This window comes from Cynocephalus volans, chromosome 11, assembly GCF_027409185.1.
Source record: "Cynocephalus volans isolate mCynVol1 chromosome 11, mCynVol1.pri, whole genome shotgun sequence".
Lineage (NCBI taxonomy): Eukaryota > Metazoa > Chordata > Mammalia > Dermoptera > Cynocephalidae > Cynocephalus > Cynocephalus volans.
Genome location: NC_084470.1, coordinates 122408981 through 122428785, shown reverse-complemented (window position 1 = coordinate 122428785; position 19805 = coordinate 122408981). Strand labels below are relative to the sequence as shown.

At 38.4% G+C, this 19805-nt stretch overlaps 1 protein-coding gene and 1 pseudogene across 1 annotated transcript in view; both read right to left on the bottom strand.

Moving 5' to 3' along the window:
* KDM5B (lysine demethylase 5B) overlaps positions 1-19805 on the bottom strand; it is a 74837-nt gene that overhangs the window by 16241 nt on the left and 38791 nt on the right. Inside the window, exons 8-19 of the mRNA XM_063113750.1 lie at positions 19594-19752; positions 18120-18239; positions 15586-15744; positions 12087-12268; positions 10663-10825; positions 8440-8559; positions 7298-7492; positions 2542-2723; positions 2261-2385; positions 1176-1326; positions 917-1031; positions 133-488 (exon numbers count right to left, since the gene is read on the bottom strand). Of these exons, the coding sequence (XP_062969820.1) occupies positions 133-488; positions 917-1031; positions 1176-1326; positions 2261-2385; positions 2542-2723; positions 7298-7492; positions 8440-8559; positions 10663-10825; positions 12087-12268; positions 15586-15744; positions 18120-18239; positions 19594-19752 (2027 nt within the window). The remainder of the gene's footprint in view (positions 1-132; positions 489-916; positions 1032-1175; positions 1327-2260; positions 2386-2541; positions 2724-7297; positions 7493-8439; positions 8560-10662; positions 10826-12086; positions 12269-15585; positions 15745-18119; positions 18240-19593; positions 19753-19805) is intronic.
* Positions 13270-14136, bottom strand: LOC134390885 (coiled-coil domain-containing protein 137-like; annotated as a pseudogene).

Below are 19805 nucleotides of genomic sequence, written 5' to 3'. Positions count from 1 at the left end.
CTCAGCTATTTCAACATGTATTCTATATGCACAACAGTAGCTACTGAACACTTGTCATATATCTATCACTATGCTCTATGCTCTAAGATGGATGTATTACACAACCTTCCCCAAGAGAGTTTGCTTTTTTACCTGGTCTTGAGGAGACTCTTGGCTTTGTCATCCCAGTGCTCTGATACTGTAAGCAGTTCCTGTAGCCGGGCCATAGCTTTTTCTACTGCTGAATATGGGGCCAGCCCCACTCCTAGGTCTATAAGACGTCTCATATCATCTAAAGTAAGGGAGCTGGGATCAAGGCAAGCTTGTTGCACCTCTTCTAGCCAACGGGCCTGCTCCAGACGGACACGCATCTCAGCAAGCTGTGGAAGTTCAACATCAAATTCAAAGCTGACATCTAGCAAGTCCTGAAGCTCAGCAGCACTAGGCATTTCCTCAGAGAGTAGTTTCTGGCTATGCTGCTGGAAATCTTCTACACGACTCAATAGATCCTAAAAAAAAAAAAAAAACACAGGTTGTTGCATCAAAACAGTAATTTCAGTAATTGGCTTCCTTCAAACTTAGAACCTTAAATTCATATTCAATGTGATCCTCTACCATCCATTTGATTTTAGTAATGATATGGGTAAATGAGATAAGATGTAAGCCAACTGACTGCTAAAACGAGAAACTATAGCAGAGACCTTATACCAACTGTAAGAACTAGCTGGTGATCACTTTCAAAGTAAAAATTTCTTACTTTCTCTTGTGGGCCTATTACAATCTCTTTATACATACACAACACTCAATGTGTTATTAAAAACATTTACAAATAAATGTACAATTACCACCAAAGAAGACTACTTAATAATGTCAATTGAGTTTATTTACAAAATACAGGATTACCAAAGTACTCTCCCATACATCCCTCTACGGTTACCTTCAGCAATGGTGTTTGACTGAGGACACATGGAAGAGCATACAACTGTGTCACAAACTGTCGGAGCTCATTCACTGTCAACTGATTTTGGGATTTCCCTCCACCAGATCGGTATCTATAAAGACAAAGACCATGCAAGCCATATGAGAACAGGTTTGTTCACCACTCCAGATTCCAATATCATAGGAATCCAGGACAGAAGGAAAAGCCAGTCACAAAATGTTTCCACATTTAGCTGCCAGAGTCCAAAAGTACATACCTAGTTTGCCTTTTGCCATTAAGCAACTGCTGTGCAACAGAGGCACACTTCTCAGCGTCCTGTGTGACTAAGCGAAGGTGACGCAAAAGATCATTGTCTGGGAATTTCTTCATTTCAGATTCTTCAATTAAAGCCTTAAAGCTGACAAGGCCTAGGAATAAAGAAAAAAGTCCTCTTTTCTGTGATCATTCAGAGACTGTGATTGCTTTTGTCAGTTCTTATCTATAAAAGTAACTTAATTCTTGCAATGTTTAAAATCATTAATAAATTTGTTCATTTGATTTTTGGGGGGTAGCTGGGAATGGGGTTTTTCAAACAAGTGCCTAGAGGTGGTCCTCAGTATGGAAATGTTAAGACCCGACATGTTTAAGATACACAAAAAATGGAAAGCAACTAACTTGTCAAAGCAAAGCAAATACTTAAACCACTTCCTCCTCCTGCATTTTATTTTGTAGTTGGAAAGTAACTAGTGTGCTCAGAGACAGTGATATTGCCTCCTTCCCCTAAATGAAAGGGGGCAAAATTACATGTTGGGCTACAGAAAGGAAAGCAAGTGAAACAGTTTGAAAGAGAGGGGAAGAGAAGTACTGACTTTCAAAGGTAATGACAAGTGCCAGGGACCTTAACTTTAGTTTAGAACTAAGAGGTGATAAACCAGCATTTTAGAGACTCCTAATTTATTCTCACGCTGCCTTTGTCACAAGATCTGTTTTTTAAAAAAAGGAAGCAGCTGCAGCAGAAGCAGCAGCTCTTCTAGGGTTCTACATGAAATACAAAATGGTTTTGTTTCTCAAGCAGAGGTACGAAGGTTATTCTGCTTCCTAACAATATGGTTTTTGTTTAAAAAAATTACCTTGTACAATTCATATTATCAAGATTTCACTTTGTTGTAAGGGCATCTGCCTATCCACCTTTGGTTTTAAACCTTCTCTGCTGATGCTCTGTAAACCTGGCAGCGGGGCTGGGCTAATCTAGGATAAAGTCAAGATGTTTCGAGTAACCTGTTTTGTTGATAACTTTAATTGTCTACTTCACAATCACCCCCAATTTACTGATCACCAAGTCACACATTCTGTGCCACATACTTTTCTTCTTGTTGATCTTTGCCTCCAAAGCTTCATTAACATTCAAGGCCCATTCGTTGTAAGATTCTGCTCGAAGCTTCAGTGCATTCATCATAGGGTAGAGATCATCCAGAGTGTATCTATATCTGGAAACAGAATACCAGACATAGCTTTGAGATATGTGGCTTCGGAGAAAACTAGATGTTTTATGCTTAACATTTTAGCCCTGGAACAGGGATGTCACTGTGGTTTTATTAAGGATTCAGTGTCTTCCATGGAAAAAAACCATTCTTCCTACTCACCGCAATTTATATTTATAAGGAGAACAGGAACACAACTCTTTTACATGATGCAGGCAAACAAGCAGGCCAGGTTTACAAGAACAGGAGATAGCGGACATGAAGCACGTAGTTTTGCATTTTATACATTGACGTTCATCATCTGGCAACAGCTCAAAATCCATTCTTTCTGAATCAATTACTCCCTAGAATAAAGTATACTTTAGAGACCTCCAAAGGATAATATAATCCCAGCACCCAAGACAAACATGCAGTAGTTGAGTTAAAAAAAAAAAAAAAAAAAAGCCTTACCAAAATAGGGATGCATGATTGAAATGTATGGAACACAAAGTAGCAATAACCTAGCATATATGAACAAGTTAATCTACTTCGCTTGTCTAGAGAGAACCCCTTTTTGGAGAAGGTAGTACCTTACTAGACCATTTTGATCTCAAAATTATTAACAGGCCTGAGAAACTACTGAAGTTAGCTGTCTATTCGACTCCAAATTGGCTTTGTCCATATTTTGGGTATAGATTAAGAACAATGGAAATGTATATGCTTTCTACTTCTGAGGAAATACTATATAGAGCTTCAGAGTGACATTGCTGAAGAATCTATAAATAAAAAGAACAAAACTAAAAGGAAAGAAGACAGGGCAAGTGGAAAAGACCATCATGCAGGAACTGTTGAGTTTGGGAAGATGCTAAGTGGTCTCTTAACCTTTTACATGAAAAGTAATCTGAAGGGACATCACTACGTAATAGTTTAGAAAATGTGTGCAACAGGAGACTGAAGTTATAACAAAGCATTTCCTAACTGAAAGATTGTCAAGAAAAGGTACTGAACCAGTTTGTACCACCTGACATCTAGAGGGCTCTTCTTAGGATATACCTTTTATTATTCAAAGACCAAACTTCTTCCATCTTTTCTCTTTATCTGGAACTAGATGATAATCCAACCTTGAGAATGCCAGTTCTGATTAAGTCAATTTATAAACCATCAGACTCCTTTGTTTTATTCTTTTATCCTCTATTTTATTTTTGACCATTATTTCACTTCTGCCAATTATATAGACCAATAAAGATGAGGAGGGTAAAGAAAATGCTAAGAATGGATTTTGGTTTTACTCTGGAACTGATCATTAAAAGGACTCTGCAGAATGGAGGTAGTTGAAATTTTTGTCTAAAATGAGATTAGGGACCAACTCTGGATTTTAGTTGAGAATGAATCAGACAGTTCACACCCAACTCTAATTTGTAAATTCCACATCTAAACAAAAAAAATTCTAGTACCATTAAAAGTATCAATGTTAAGACCTTGATAAGTCACTTAAAGTATCTGGGCATTGTTTTCCCCAACTGTAAAATATCAGAGAGAAGGTGAAAACCTGCTGTTGGATCCATAATGGGCTCCAAAGAGCCAACATTCTAGAATTCTACCCAAAGAGGTACATTTTTAAAAAAGAAATCAGTGTGACACTATTTGCAGATATGATTGTCCCAAAAGAATCCATTAAAAGTCCACTAGAAATTAAGTGAGTTTAGCAAGGTCATAGGATACAAGGTGAATATACAAATGTCAATTATTTCTAAATGTTAGTAATAAACAATCAGAAATTGAAATTTAAAAAAAATACCATTTATAATAGCACCAAAAAACATCAAATACATTACAAGACTCAGTATTGTTGAAGACATCAGTTCTCCCCCAACTATCCATAGGTTAAACTGCAGTCCCAATCAAAATCCCAATTGGGATTAATTTTGTAGAAATCAGTAAGCTGATTCTAAAATTTATGTGAAAAAGCAAAAAAACTAAGAGACAAAACAGTTTTTAAAAAGAACAAAGTTTACAAATTTAATGCAATCCCCATCAAAATTCCAATGACATTTTTCTCAGAAATGGAAAGAACTATCCAGACATTTATATGGAATAACAAAAGACCATGCATAGCCAAAGCAACGCTGAGCAAAAAAAATAAAGCTGGAGGCATAACACTACCTGACTTTAAAGTATACTACAAAGCTATAATAACCAAAATAGTATGGTACTGGCATAAAAACAGACACACTGATCAATGGAATAGAATAGAGAATCCAGAAATCAACCCACACACCTACAGCTATCTGATCTTTGACAAAGGCATCAAGCCTATACACTGGGGAAGAGACTGCCTCTTTAGCAAATGGTGCTGGGAGAACTGGATATCAATATGCAGGAGAATGAAACTAGAACCACACCTTTCACCATACACTAAAGTCAACTCAAAATGGATTAAAGAATTAAATATAAACCCTGAAACAATAAAACTTCTTAAAGAAAACATAGGAGAGACACTTCAGGAAATAGGACTGGACACAGACTTCATGAATACGACCCCAAAAGCACGGGCAACCAAAGGAAAAATAAACAAATGGGATTATATGAAACTAAAAAGCTTCTGTACAGCAAAAGAAACAATTAACAGAGTTAAAAGACAACCAACAGAGTGGGAGAAAATATTTGCAAAATATACATCTGACAAAGGATTAATATCCAGAATATATAAGGAACTCAAACAACTTTACAAGAAAAAAACAAGCAACTCAATTAAAAAATGGGCAAAAGAGCTAAGTAGGCATTTCTCTAAGGAAGATATACAAATGGCCAACAGACATATGAAAAAATGCTCAACATCACTCAGCATCCGGGAAATGCAAATCAAAACTACACTGAGATACCATCTCACCCCAGTTAGGATGGCTAAAATCCAAAAGACTCTGAACAATAAATGCTGGCGAGGTTGCAGAGAAAAAGGAACTCTCATACATTGCTGGTGGGACTGCAAAATGGTGCAGCCTCTATGGAAAATGGTATGGAGCTTCCTCAAACAATTGCAGATAGATCTGCCATACGACTCAGCTATCCCACTGCTGGGAATATACCCAGAGGAATGGAAATCATCAAGTCGAAGGTATACCTGTTCCCCAATGTTCATCGCAGCATTCTTTACAATAGCCAAGAGTTGGAACCAGCCCAAATGTCCATCATCAGATGAGTGGATACAGAAAATGTAGTATATCTACACAATGGAATATTACTCAGCTATAAAAACGAATGAAATACTGCCATTTGCAACAACATGGATGGACCTTGAGAGAATTATATTAAGTGAAAGAAGTCAGGCATAGAAAGAGAAATACCACGTTCTCACTGATTGGTGGGAGCTAAAAATAAATAAATAAATTCACACACACACACACACACACACACACACACACACACACACACACACACACACACAAAAACCGGGGTGCGGGGGGGACCATAACAACTATAATTCCTTGAAGTTGATACGACAAGCAAACAGAAAGGACATTGTTGGGAGGGAGGGGGGAGAGGGAGGAGGGAGGGAGGTTTTGGTAATCAACCACATTGTATATCGGCAAAATAAAATTAAGAAAAAATAAAAATAAAAATAAAAAATAAATAAATAAATAAAATTAAAAAAAAGAACAAAGTTGGATGACTCACACTACCTGATTTCAAGACTTCTTAGAAAGCTATAATTATCAAGACCATTTTGGTATTAGCAAGAGGACAGATGCGTAGATTAACAGAATAGAACAGAGTCCAGAAATAGATCCACACATATATGTTGAACTGATTTTCAACTAAGGTGCCAAGGCAATTAAATGGAGAAATATAGTCTTTTCAAGAAATAGTGCTGGAACAATTAGACATTCATATAAAAAAAATTAACTTCGACCCATACACTGCACAAACAAAAATTACTTGAATGAAAGACTTCAATTTAAAATTTTTTTCTTGTGGCTGGCCGGTTCCATGACTTTGGTGTTGCAAGGCTGCACTCTAACCAACTGAACCAACCAGCCAGCCCCTAAATTTAAAAGTTAAATCTATAAAGTTTTTGATGATTACACAGGAGAAAATCTTTGTGAATTTGTATTAGGCAAAGATTTCTTAAGTAGGACACAAAAAAACATGATCCACAAAAGAAAAAAAAATCAATAAATTAGACTTCATCAAAATGAAAAAAACTGCTCTTTGAAGGATACTGCTAGGAGAATCAAAAACATGCCACAGACTGGGTGAAAATATTATCTGATAAGGACTGGTATCCAGAATATAAGGGTACTTCAAACAGTTCATTGAAAGATTTATATTATCTTTTAATTCTATTTTTCCACAAACTTTTTGAAGTACCCTCATATATATTCTCCCAATAATCCAATTTAAAAATAAATAAAGAGGGCAAAACAGACACCCTCCGAAGAGATAGATACATACGTGGCAAATAAGTGCACAATAAGCTAGTCAACTCAAATTAACACCACAGGGAGATATTACTATACATATTACTATTAGAATAGACTTAATGGAGATGGGGGGGGCAGCTGGCCGATACAGGGATCGAACCCTGGACTCTGGTGTTATCAGCACCATGCCCTAACCAACTGAGCTAACTGGCCAGCCTCCAGAAATTAAATAGACTAAAAAAAGACTTCTTAAAATGATATGAGTCAAGGGTTTGGATCCCACGTAGCAACCAGGTGCCAAAAAACTTTTAAAAAATTAAGAAAAAAATCCAAACCTGGCTAGAGTGTAGTGTTATAACACCAAGGTCAAGGGTTCAGATCCCCTTACTGGCCAGCCGCCAAAAAAAAAAAAAAAAAAAAAAAAAAAACCCAAAAAACATGATATGTGATATGAAAGTGCATAGTAACTTTACTAAGTAATACCCAATTACATGCAATTGGATTTCCAGAAACCTTACCAATTTACGGACAGTTTCCCTTAAAGCTTTCTCATCCTCAATCATAATGGCCATGTCTTTTTGAACAGTTGAAGCCACAACAACATCTAGTACATCAGCCTTGGAAGCCATCTTGCAAATCATCTCATCATGGGAAAACACACAGTAACGGTGAAGCAAGCGATAATGCTCCACACACTGTCGGCCTAATGGTAGCTGTGCCAAAAGACATAAGGAGATAAATAACATCCATCTTTCTTCTTGCTATTTCCAAAAACTTCTGACCTGTATTACCAAATTACCAAATATCACATTATGGATCATTACACATACCATTTATCAACCCTAACACCAGACTCTAAGGAACCAGGAACCAGGTCTTATTTATCTTTGCATCCCAAAGTTCTGGCATATGAGGTAGCTTAACTAAAAAGTGGTTTTTAAAAAACTCAATGTATTAAACAAACAAACAAAAGAACCCCAATGTATTAATGTATTAATGTCTACAGTTATGTGAATCTAATTGGAAATATGAATTTACACATTTCCTGAAACAATTTTGCTGAACTGTTACGGTCAACTTACTAATACTCCAAAAACTATATAAAGGAAAATAAGTGCAGATATAGCTAGTACCAGAAAAGCACTGCCACAAAGTTACAATTCATTAGATTTAACACCACATATACTGAGTTCTTTTTAGGTAAATGAAAAGTATCAATACTAATGTAAAAATTCAACTTAGCAACTACCCTTAAACAAATATGTCATTAAATTGTTGTGTTGTAGGTAATTTAAGCTAGTGCTATACAAAATGTAGTCTTCAGACTGGAATTATTTATTACTAGATAGATGACAGTAAGGTACTGAGTTTTAGCTGGAATATAAATCAAGAGACTACTTTTTCATGAAGAAAATCTTGCTACAAGAGAAAAACATGTCAGATGAACTAAGAAATGTGCTTTTAGTTAATAAATGCTTGACTTACAATGTGGTACAAAGTGCTTTATCTCATTGTGAACTGTCAAACAATTTGTAGACTGACCAGTTGAGCAGTAATGGGTTGAAGCAACTATACACATGACAGTTTTTAAGACATTATATATCATTTCCACAGGAAAAACAATAAATTTGAAAGGGTTCACTAAATCATAATTACGTACCCAATCAACAGTGCAGAAGTTAACAGCCTCAGCAAAATTAAAACCTTGGTTAAAACCACTGTGGTAGGCTCTTGGAAATGTAATCACAAACTCCCCAGCACACTGATTAGTTCGGTAAACCTAAAGAGACAGAAATTGGAGATTTTAAAAGTTCTTAGATTCTCACTAAAAACAATCTAACATTGACTAGTAGATGATTCTCCAGAAAAGGCAGCTCTCAGCTAATTGATAGTGAGTCAGGAAAAGATGAAAAAAATACTAATATAAGTAAGCCAGGAAAAAAATTACTACAGTAGAATATCACCTAGAGATACTAATTTCTGCCACAAGATGAAGCAGCACTCCAATCTGCCAGGGCTGATTAGTATCTGAACAAGAAACGTGGCTTATACTACAAAAATTTGGCCACATCTAGGATCAAGACACATTTTTCTAAATACAGCTACGATCAAGAATATCCTTATATAATATTATCCTAATAGCATCTCCTACCACCAATTAAAGAAATACCATTCTATTTCAAGAATTTCATCACATACAGAGCTCCTCCTAATTTGGATCTCAAACTTAACCTTTATCATCCACCTCTCCTCCTACTACTATCCTCACCCAAACACCCATATTGCTCTAGGCACACAAATCCTTATACTGAAATTATTGTTATATAATATTAGAGGCCTTTTCAAGTTTCTATTTATTTCTGCATCAGTGGTTTACCCTAGAAGAACCACAACATCAACTGGGAACTTGGGAGATGCAAATTCTCAAGCCCCACCCAGACCACACCCAGTAACTCTGGGGTTTTGACTCGGCCATCTGTGTGGTAATATGCCCTTATAAGCCCTTTAGGGTTCTGATACAGGCTAAAGTTTAAAGACTACACTACCCATCACATGACCATGATCCCTTCTACCTGGACTACTTCCTACCTCCCCCACTCTTTGCCAAACATATTCGGTAATTTATCAGAGCTCCAATTCCTACTTCATCTCATTTATAAGCCCTTTCTGATTCTCAGAGTTAAAAGATCAGTCTCCTAGTTGACACCACTGTCAAACCATACCACCCTTCCATTATCTATATAAAAATTATCTGTCTTTTCCCTTAAATTGTGAATCCCTAAATGTACAAGTTCATTCATCTATCTCTACATGGTTTACTAAATTATTAAAGAACCAGGGACAGGTCTCATTTAGGGCAAGTTACTCTTAACAAATTGGAAACACCAATCAACACAAGGAAAAAAAAAGATCAATGAGGAAAATACCAACAATGAGGAAATGTGGTATTTTGGAGCTTATTGGTCATTATTTTCTAAGCTATGATCCATGTATAATTTATGATCCCTCAAAGAAAAGTCTTTTCTGTCTGTCCCCATTAACCAGCTTGTGAACCCAAAAGTATAAAATTTAGGTCACAGCAAGATCAAGAACTCACTTTAACACTGTACATTTTATTTAGCTAACTAAGATGGACTATTAACCTTCATACAATGTGGCCTCCCCAAACATCTTCAGAGTATTTTCCAAAAGGAAGCCAGTATATAAGTGTTACTTTGTATAGCATCCTCAGAGAAAATATCACCCATAGAACCTTTCAGTCTATACTAGTAACCCTGAAATCCAAGCTCAAGACCTGGAAATAGATTTTTACTTTAAATAAGCTTAATTGGGGATGGTGGTTTAATACAACTAAGATCTACTAAGCATGGCATCTTGGTTCATCATTCAAAATTAAGATCATGTAAATTCAATAAAATTATTCTTTACAGTAGGGACAGCATTTTCACAGTAATCTAATTTATACTGACAGATATTTATTTCTTAAAGTTTTTATTTTCTTGTTTGAAGGACGGAAGTTATAAACAAAAATTACAGTTTATAAAGCATTAGTGGGGATGGCTGCACAACCTGTGAATATACTAAAACCATTGACTTGTACACAGAAAAAAAAAGGAGAGAAAGCATTACATTTATTTGCAAAGCAAGTCTGTTTAGCAATCCAGTTATTAGCTGCAACAAATTAGTTTTACGGTGTCTGAGCATCTAGTCCAATTGGGTTAATGCTATAGAGTACCAAACTGCACCAAACAGCTGTTTCCTGCTATCAAGTTATGCTACGGAAAATATATAACCAAATTGGCTTCATAAAAAAGTGAGTAACAGGGAAAATGAGAAGTGGTGAATTAAGTCTGAGCGGCAGGAGGATTAACCCAGAACATACAGGCACTTCATGACTCATCAGGGTATTGGGGTTCATGATAGTCACAAGCTGGTGGAGGAGATCTGGCTGGGACACAAAGAGCTCTGGAGCTAGTTTCTTCATTACATTTTCTAGCTGTTCAGCAGCATACCCTGGGACTCCATACCAGGTTTTTGGCTCACCCCTGGAAAGACATTATAAAAATAAATCAAGCTGCAACACCCACAGAAACAAAATGGTTAACCAGTTCATATTTTTCAAACCCTGCTTTGTAAGACTAAGCTACAAAAGAATGTTCAAACCAAAGAAGTATCTGAAATATAGAAATGTGATGTGAACATATGTAATGCATTTTTCCTCATCAAGTATAAAGTTTAAACATGAGACTTTTCTTTTGAGGTCCCTCTCACCCTCCCATTCTTATCTGACCCTTTAGAAAATGCAGATATCTAGAATTTCTAAGAATATAAGGTATCACATTAGCTACAGGATATGTATTTACCACAATTTCCTACAGCAAAAGTTGACAAATGCCAGCCAACCCTCCAACTTCCTTTTTGCTTGCCCATTCTGACAGATGAGGTTAAATCAAACTCCAGTGAGGCAATTAGCATTTCTAAAGAGCTCTTATTCTTCAACGCACTTTAAATTGTCAACCAATTAATCTGTAACATCCCTGTGAGGTATGGTAAATATAATCATTTTACAGCTGGAAGCAATTGCCTAGGAAAGCAGAACTGATGCTATACATATATATGTCAACTCCCTTTCTTGTGGTACATCTTCAAATTCCTTGTGTGGGGGTTTGAGTGAGTTACAGATCTTCAAATATTTTTGTACGTGGAAGCAAGAGAATTAGAAGAGAAAAAAACAGATGTCAAGAAATGGCTTTGATTGAACAGTTTAAATAGTAAAGTCCAAACATCTGCCTGTGCATCCCCCCACACACATGAGGATGAGGCCCGCTATACTATGTACAGTGATGCCAGAATTCAGCACAGCAAAAGAGAAGCTGGTAGTCACAGGGACCTGGAGGACCTTATGGTTCCTACACTTCACTCCTCTCCCGAAGGGGTACCTGGACTTCCACTGCCACTGAATGGGATTTTTCATAGTAAAAGCAAAGTTCAGCACTTTTTAACCTTTCTATGAGTACAGGCTTCTTTACTTCACACAAAAAACCATCTACCCTCTCCCCAGAGATGTGTGATACTCACAAAATAGTGTGTGTGCAATTTTAGGGGATTCATGGACTGTCTAGGAATCTTTAAGAATCACTGTCATAACCTATTACGATGCCTGTTCTAACAGTAGTGGTAAAACTTAAGGAGAAAAGAATAGTAATGAGCTACTCTTGAGACACAGTTAAGACATATCTGAGATGAAAAGGAAAGTTTTCCTACCAGTCTGCGTACTATTCATAGGTTCTATTTGGAACTTCTCACCAGTGCAGGTAGTTAATTGAATAGCTCCAGTGGTCTTCAATATGCCAACAGAATGAAGAAAAGCACATCCCCACATACAACCAAGGAAGTTTCATGCCACATATATCTGCAGTAATGTGAGCAAGGACAGACTGTTCCATCACTGGCATATTGTTCAAATTCCAGCCACTATCAAGATATTCCTGAAAATAAGAGAATAATTTTTTAAAAACTTTTTTAAAATAAACTTCATTCTAGGAAACACACACTTGGGGAAGAGTAGAAAGATCACACCTCACCTGCCCCACCCAGGAGAATCCTGGGGGGTCCAGGGCTGCTCCTCCCACCCAGGGTGTAGCAAGCGGTGGGCTCCTGCTAGACGGGAGACTGAGTTTGGAGCCTTGCCCTCCCCCCTCCCCATCTGCCCTCACCTGGAGAAGTCAACAGTCTGGCCAGGCCCTGCCCTGGGCAAAGCTCTCAGTGGCCAGCTCTCTAACCCCAGGAGCCGCAGTCCCAGTTCCAGTCCTTGCCCTTCCAAGCCTCTTCAGACCTGCCTGAGAGGCCTGCCCCACTCTCCGAGACCCATCCTGCATGCAACAACCTATTCCTGCACTTTTGGTGTGGGTGCTGTCATCAGTCTCCACCATACCAAGCCTCGGTGGGGATCCACCTGCTTCTGCAGGGACCATTACCAACTGGCCTGTTGTCACAGTCCCCTCCACAGGCCCCTGGGGGTGGTCTCCCTGCTGCCCTGCAGCCCTGCCCTGGGTCTATCTTCTCTGCCACTGGCTGGCTCACCTGCTCTGCCCAGCTTGTGCCCTGAGCTGTGCTGCTTTGTGCTGTACTGTGTTGTACTGGCCTAAACCAGCAGTTTCAATAATTAATTGGCATTTAGGGTCAGGATCATGGGATTTGGCCCTCCCTGAAGTGGCCCTGGGTTGTCTCAGTCTGGACTTCATTGTCTCAAATGAAGCTGTGAGTGATGTCAGGCTCAGGGCCATGAGGCGCGGGGCCCCACTGGCAGTGCCTCTTCACCATCTGCAGGGCCCGTCAGTGGTCACTCACAAATAAGCAGTCTTTAGAGGGAAAACAAGAGACCTCTCCCCACACTGAGCTGGACTATGAGCCCCTGGGAGTCCCGGAGTGAACCCAGGGGACAGGATCTGCCCATGTGCACCCCCCCCCGGGTGCAGCAGCCCCCAGGCTAGTTTCCCAGGAGCACCAGCCTGGCCCCGGGTCTCTGTCCCTCGCAGCGCGCCTGCACCACATGCCACCGCTGCCTCAGTCTCCTCAGCACTCTGTAGGCCTGCATGGCCTGCTTTTGCTCCTTCCCCACAATCTGCTTTCGGGCCAGCGAGGTGGTAAGAGGCTGGGACACACCAACATGGCTCAAAAGCGTTCTCCGCATGAGTGATTTCTTGGCAGGCTGGTTCCTCCTTTTGCTCCTCCTGGGCTTGGCGGCCAGCTCTGGGGGCTACAGGACCACCTCACCAAAGTTCACCGTGTATCGGAGCAGCTCCTGCGCTCCAGCCTTTCTGCAGCCTTTGCCTCCTTTTCCTGTCGGACTGTATCCAGTCGCTGCTTTTGGAACGCTTTCTTCCGCTGCCTTCTTGGCAGCTGCCTGTGCCTCTGGCTGCCGGCTGGTCTGGTTCCTCCTGAGGAACAGCACATGCTGGGCCTCCTGCTCCAAGCACTGGATGTAGGCCCCGTCAGACTCCACTTCCCCTGCTTGAACTTGGGGATGGAGATGTCGGGCTCATCTCCCTTTGCTTCCTTCTCCTACGTCTGTCTGAAGGCCACCTGGACCTCCTCCTTCCTCTTCTTGTTACTGATGGGGTTTTTTCATCTCCTGGCAGCTCCTCATAATCTCTCGGAATTGGAAAGGGATTTCCTGTTCGTCCTGGTTCTTGGGCTTGCAATTCACTTCTTTTCTTTGCCGTGCTGCCCGGGCCGCGGGACTAAGCGCTGCTTCCTGCGCCGCTGCCGCTGCTACCACCACCACCACCTCGGACCCTGGGCCCGTCGTCTCCATCCCTTTGGGTGCCGCCACTCGGCGCCCAGCCCCCACCATCTCCAGCCCCGCACTCCCGATGAAGCCACTTCCACCCTCCGCCCAAGAGGATAAATATTTAGCTATATCATGCTAGAACTCCGTTTCAAAAGGCTGGCTGAAAATATTCTCCTTAAAAATAAAGGGAGGTGGGGCGTGTGCGGGTGTGACTGTGAGAAGGTGGAGGGGCCGCTATGCTGACTTCCAGGATGCCGGTAGATTCATTTTGCACATATATACAGTATATACTCTTGTAACTACCCTCTTTTTTTTTTTTTTTTTTGGATAGCAAGGAGCATAAACCATCAATCAACTTATATAAAGTTCAAACATAGGCAAAATAATCTACGGTGCTACAAGTCAGAATAGTGGTTCTCCTGAGGAGGTAGTCGTTCTCCTAAAAGAGGAAAAACAGTGAAGGAGAGAGGACACAAGGGGGGCTGGGAATGTTCTATTTCTTATTCTAGTGCTGGTTACATGGGCGTGCTCAGTTTGTGAAAATTCATCAGGCTTATGAACCGTTATGCTCCTTTGTTTTGTTTTACTCTTTTATCTTATATTTTAACCTTTTGACCATTATTTCACTTACACCAATTATATGAACCAAAGACGAGAGTAAGGAAAATACTAATGAATGGATTTTGGTTTTAATCTGGAATTGATCATTAAAAAGGACTTTGTGTGATGGACACAGTTGAAATTTTTGTTTAAAATAATATTTAAGGACCAACTCTATGGGTTTTAGTTGAAAATGAATCATACAGTTCACACCCAATTTTAATGTGTAAGTTCCCCAACTTAAAAAAAAAAAATCTAGTTCTCAAAGTTCCAAAAATAAGGTACCATTACGTGGGTACTTCAAAATTCATGGAAAAATAAAATTAAAAGATAACACAAATCTTTCCATGAACTTTTTGAATACCCCTTGTACTCATATGATTGATTATGTACTTTTTTGAGTGTATAGTCGATTTCAGGTTAAAAACCTCTCTTCCAACCAGGGAAGGCATAGAAGTATTTCAAGGAGTTTGCTAGTGTGGAAAATAATACACTCACAAACATTAGAGTTCAAAGATAAATAGGTCTGGTCCCAATCCCTCAGGTTTTCTTCGGAAGGAGAAACCAAGGTTCTAGAACCTGAAGGCGAAGGGTAGTAATTAATTTTCCCATATGACCACAATGTACTGACACGGGACTAGAATTTTTCTGTAGCCTCTTTCTACTTTTCTTGAAATCATTAAAAATTTGGTAATTAAGGATTTTCTGAAAGTAATCATAAATTACCTCAAGTCAATCAAGCAGAATTTCAACAAATAATTCAATTTTCAAGTCATTTACATGGGCTTTTATTTTTTACTTAAGGCTGCTATTAATCTAGTCTGATGCACTTTAGATCAAGGATATGCTGAAATATATCTTTAAATGCAGAGCTCCCCCTCAAACTAAAAGTGTCTTACAGCTTGGGCCTACCTCATCCTCAGGTGAAAGTTTGATTTTTCCATCTCGGACAGGAAAGCCACTGCCAAATTCCTTTGAGGCAATATCAGCTCCATATTCCACTGTGACATCCTCTTCAATGGTGCTCACCAGTCGCCAAAATTCTTTCTCAACCAGCTCTGTGGGAACCATCTGGAAATATGAGGAGGAAGGGGAAAAAATGAGTTTTCTTAGACATTCATAAACTGTGACCAATCGGACTAGATAAGCTAAGTGATGGTAATCACAGAATAGCATCCTAAGAAAAAAATTGTGTCCATAATGTTCCATAATTGATCCCAGGCAATTTAGGCAACAACTGTACCTTCTAAAAGGAATTTTGTAACTAAGAAGTGTAAGAACTGATTAAGAATTCATGTACCTCTATCACCAACCTGAGCACAATTGTAAAAGTCAAGGAAAGCAAAATGCTTTTTTATTTACAAACTGGAGCTGTTTCCCTGTTTTGAGTACACAACTTGGTTGACAACTGTATAGTGTTTAACCTGAACAAAAAAATGCAGAGACAAATATCTCCAAATATGTTGAATGTATTTGGGAACCAGAAAAGATTATAACCCAGGATGTACTACTGCAAGCCACAGGTGCATCCAGTGAAGGAAGAGTAACAAGCTGGCCAGTTAGCTCAATTGGTTAGAACACAGTGTTAGAACATCAAGGCCAAGGGTTCAGATCCCAGTACTGGGGGAAAAAAAGAAAAAGAGAAAGCTTTCATTGACAAAAGGGAGAAGTTCATGTAAGATGCTTGAAAACAGAGTTCATTGGTTCTGGAGGCTTTAAGCCAGAGATGTCAGCTTGCTGGGAGATGGCATTACTGGGGACTTCCATTTTATCTGAATTGCTATAATCCTAAAGAATGTCTAATAATAGACCTTGTCATAGAAATGTGTGTATACCTGTGAAATGTGCAAGCCATGCAAAGCAGGAGACTGTGTGGAGGAGGTGAAGGAATTTTTTGTGGGGTTTTTAGAAAGTCCTTGGAAATTGTTATCTCAGACACGCAAGCATGGGAACCCCCCACCCGCCGCACACTTTGTGCCTTCCTGGTCCTATTTTGCCTTGGTCTGACAAGAGTGACTTCACTGTGGTATCTGTAACTGTCACCATAGCAATAATGATTAGCTGTGTCTGAATGGTGCTTTATACTTTGAGATGTTTTCAAACATATCACAGGTTGATTATCCCTTATCCAAAATGCTTGGGACCAGAAAAGTTTCGTATTTTGGAACACCTGCATATACACAATGAGTTCTCTTGGGGATAGGACCCAAATTTAAACATGAAATTCATTTATGTTTTATATATACCTTGCACACAGCCTGCACATAATTTTATACAATATTTTCAATAATTTTGTGCATAAAACATAACCCATCATGTGAGGTCAGATATACAATTTTCCACTTGTGGCATCATGTTGGCACTTAAAAAGTTTAGAATTTTGGAGCATTTTGGATTTCCAAATTAGAGATGCTCAACTTGTACCTGAGTTCATCCTTTCTTTTCACTAGACCTGGCTGAAAGTAATGTAGGCAACCATGATGGATGTAGGGTGTAGGATATGAACAAAAAGAGCGATCACTTTGCAAGAGCATGCCCTAGAATAGTCATCAGACTTTGTGTGAAGGATCTGTTGTTAATCTGGCGTGTCCAGAGGCAGATAACCTAAATGTTTATCCCTCAATGTCTTCATCTTTTAAGTACAATAAAAAGCCAACCACAGATAGAAGAGGTCATATGCAAGTCACCAGAACTGGTGAAGCAAACATATGGGGAAATATTATAATTCATGAGCAGTCAAAAGAACTAAAAATTCAAAAGTAACAGCTAGTGTTAGTGAAGTTAGAGAAAAAGAGGTTCAGTCATGTATTGCTGAGGTCCTATAATCTGATACAGCTATTGGGATGAGGTGGGAGAAGGATAAACACTCTCATCTGTCTTCAGTCAGAAAATAACCCAACTAACCTACATGCATGAAGTGTTTGCTACAGCACTTTGTTAGTAGTGAGAAAAACCATGGCTTTAAATATCCAGAATTACAGTAGGAAATCATTTAATTCTGGTATACTCATTTGAATTAATATTAAATGCTGAATGAAACATATCTATGCTTTCAAGTGAATAAGGAAGAATTAAAAATGGTCTCACCCTGAAGTTTACAATAATATACTGCTTGGCACATAGTGGTAAAATTTTGTGAAGTTTTTTTTTTTTCTTAAATTACATTTGTTGTTGGGCTGAAAGAATTGGTGATTTTCTTTACTGGTATTGTTACTGTTGCTGTACGATTTACGTGAAAGGGGTATCTTTAAAGATATCCTTAAATGAAAAATTTGAGCTCATTTTAAAGTGTGGTAGAATTTTAATACCACTAAACAAATAAATTAAAGGTTTCATTCTGCATGATAAAGACTATGAGAGTGAGGCCTCAACTCAAATCTGTCTCAGGTACACTTTTCTCCAAACATAATTAAAATCCTAAATTAAAGCAGTATATGTGTACATACATGGACTGGCATGTTGAAGTAATCAGATTTGAACGCATCTGCCATTTCCCCAAAAGTACGAAGTGTATAGTCCCTGGCTGCTTGTTCAAAGCCAAATGCTTCTTGTGGCTTACTACATTCCTGCAAATAAAAAAAGGAAATTGACGTTCAAAGTGACACTTGAAAATGCCAAGTATATCTGGCCAATCATCAAACTGGAAGATAAAAAACAAGGTATTAACTTATTTTTTGGCTTTTATGCTAGGTCTACATTAGAAAAATCAACCTGAAAAAAAAAAAAAAAAAGAAAAAGAAAAATCAACCTGCCTGAAGTATGGGGTTGTTCTAATAAGCAAGTGAAATGCCTATTTTAACAACAACAACTTGGAGTAATTTACGTAATTTATAAAGTTGCAGACTAAAAATTTGACTTCCTTCAGGATCAAATAATGTTTTCAATACTGAAAATGAGAAAAATAATGTCTCCCTAAGAGTTAAAAGTATAAAATCAATACATAATAGATCAAAATAGAGATAAATCACTTTATGGAAACAGAATGTCTCTCAGGCCAGCAATATTTGATTATAGCCTTATAATGCCATCAAAAACAAAAACACTGAGAGTAACAAGTGAAGTATAAGCCACCCTAAACTTGGTGAGCCAATGGATTTGAATATTCCAGACCCACTAATAAGGGCATCCCTATTATGAGGTATTAGATATTTAATTCATCTAACACCCATGGCCCCCTGCCCTCTCCTATGCCTAGTAACCTCCCCTTGATGGGAACACCCTTATGTTGTAACATGACTATACGGAAATGCACTAAAACCTTTATATCTAAGCTGTACAATATAAAGCTCCTTACTATAAAAAAAAAAAAAAAAAAGCCCCTTACTATTATACTCTCGCCCTAACCCAAAGGTAATAGACCAACTGACTGCTTCATAATACAAAATAATCTTCATAAAGGTGGACAGCAAATTCTTTTTAGATTTTACCAGTCATAACATGCACTGTTAAAAACATCGGTAATCATAGTGCTACATAAAAATGTCTATGTTTATAAATGAAAAAGGCAGATTATTAAAATTACTTATGTACTGTAATTCCATTTGTTTAAAATAGAAAAAAGCCTGGATGAATATACACCAAGATAATTAACAGTGGTTATCTATGCATTGTGAAATCATATCTCCATTTTTTAAATAGATCAGAGTTTAAGAATTCTTGCAAAGAACGTGTAATACATTTTACAATGAAATTTAATAAAAAATTTTTTTAAAACTGTAGTTATTAAAATTTTTTTTCTGCCTCTTAACTACCTGCATTACTCTGTGGAACTCATTTCTACTAATAGGACCTCTTTCCTATTCAGGTTCTGCCCAGTTTTCTTCATGGGCATCATTATCTATTGTCAAATCTAAAACCCAAAGTTGAAGAAAAATGCTCTCAAGGAAATTTTCTAATGCCACCTCTGCCATTAATTCTTACCTGAGCCAAACACTTAGGACACCTCCAGTCTCCCTTGGGAACATCATGAAGAGGTGGGATCAAGCAAAAGGTGTGATAACTGTCATCACAACCATCACACAAAAGAAGCCGATCCTCATCATTGCCACTGCCACATAAGAGGCAGACATACAGGTCCACCTGCAGCAATGAAAATGAGTACAGAACAAAGGAACATGAGCCATTATTTGATT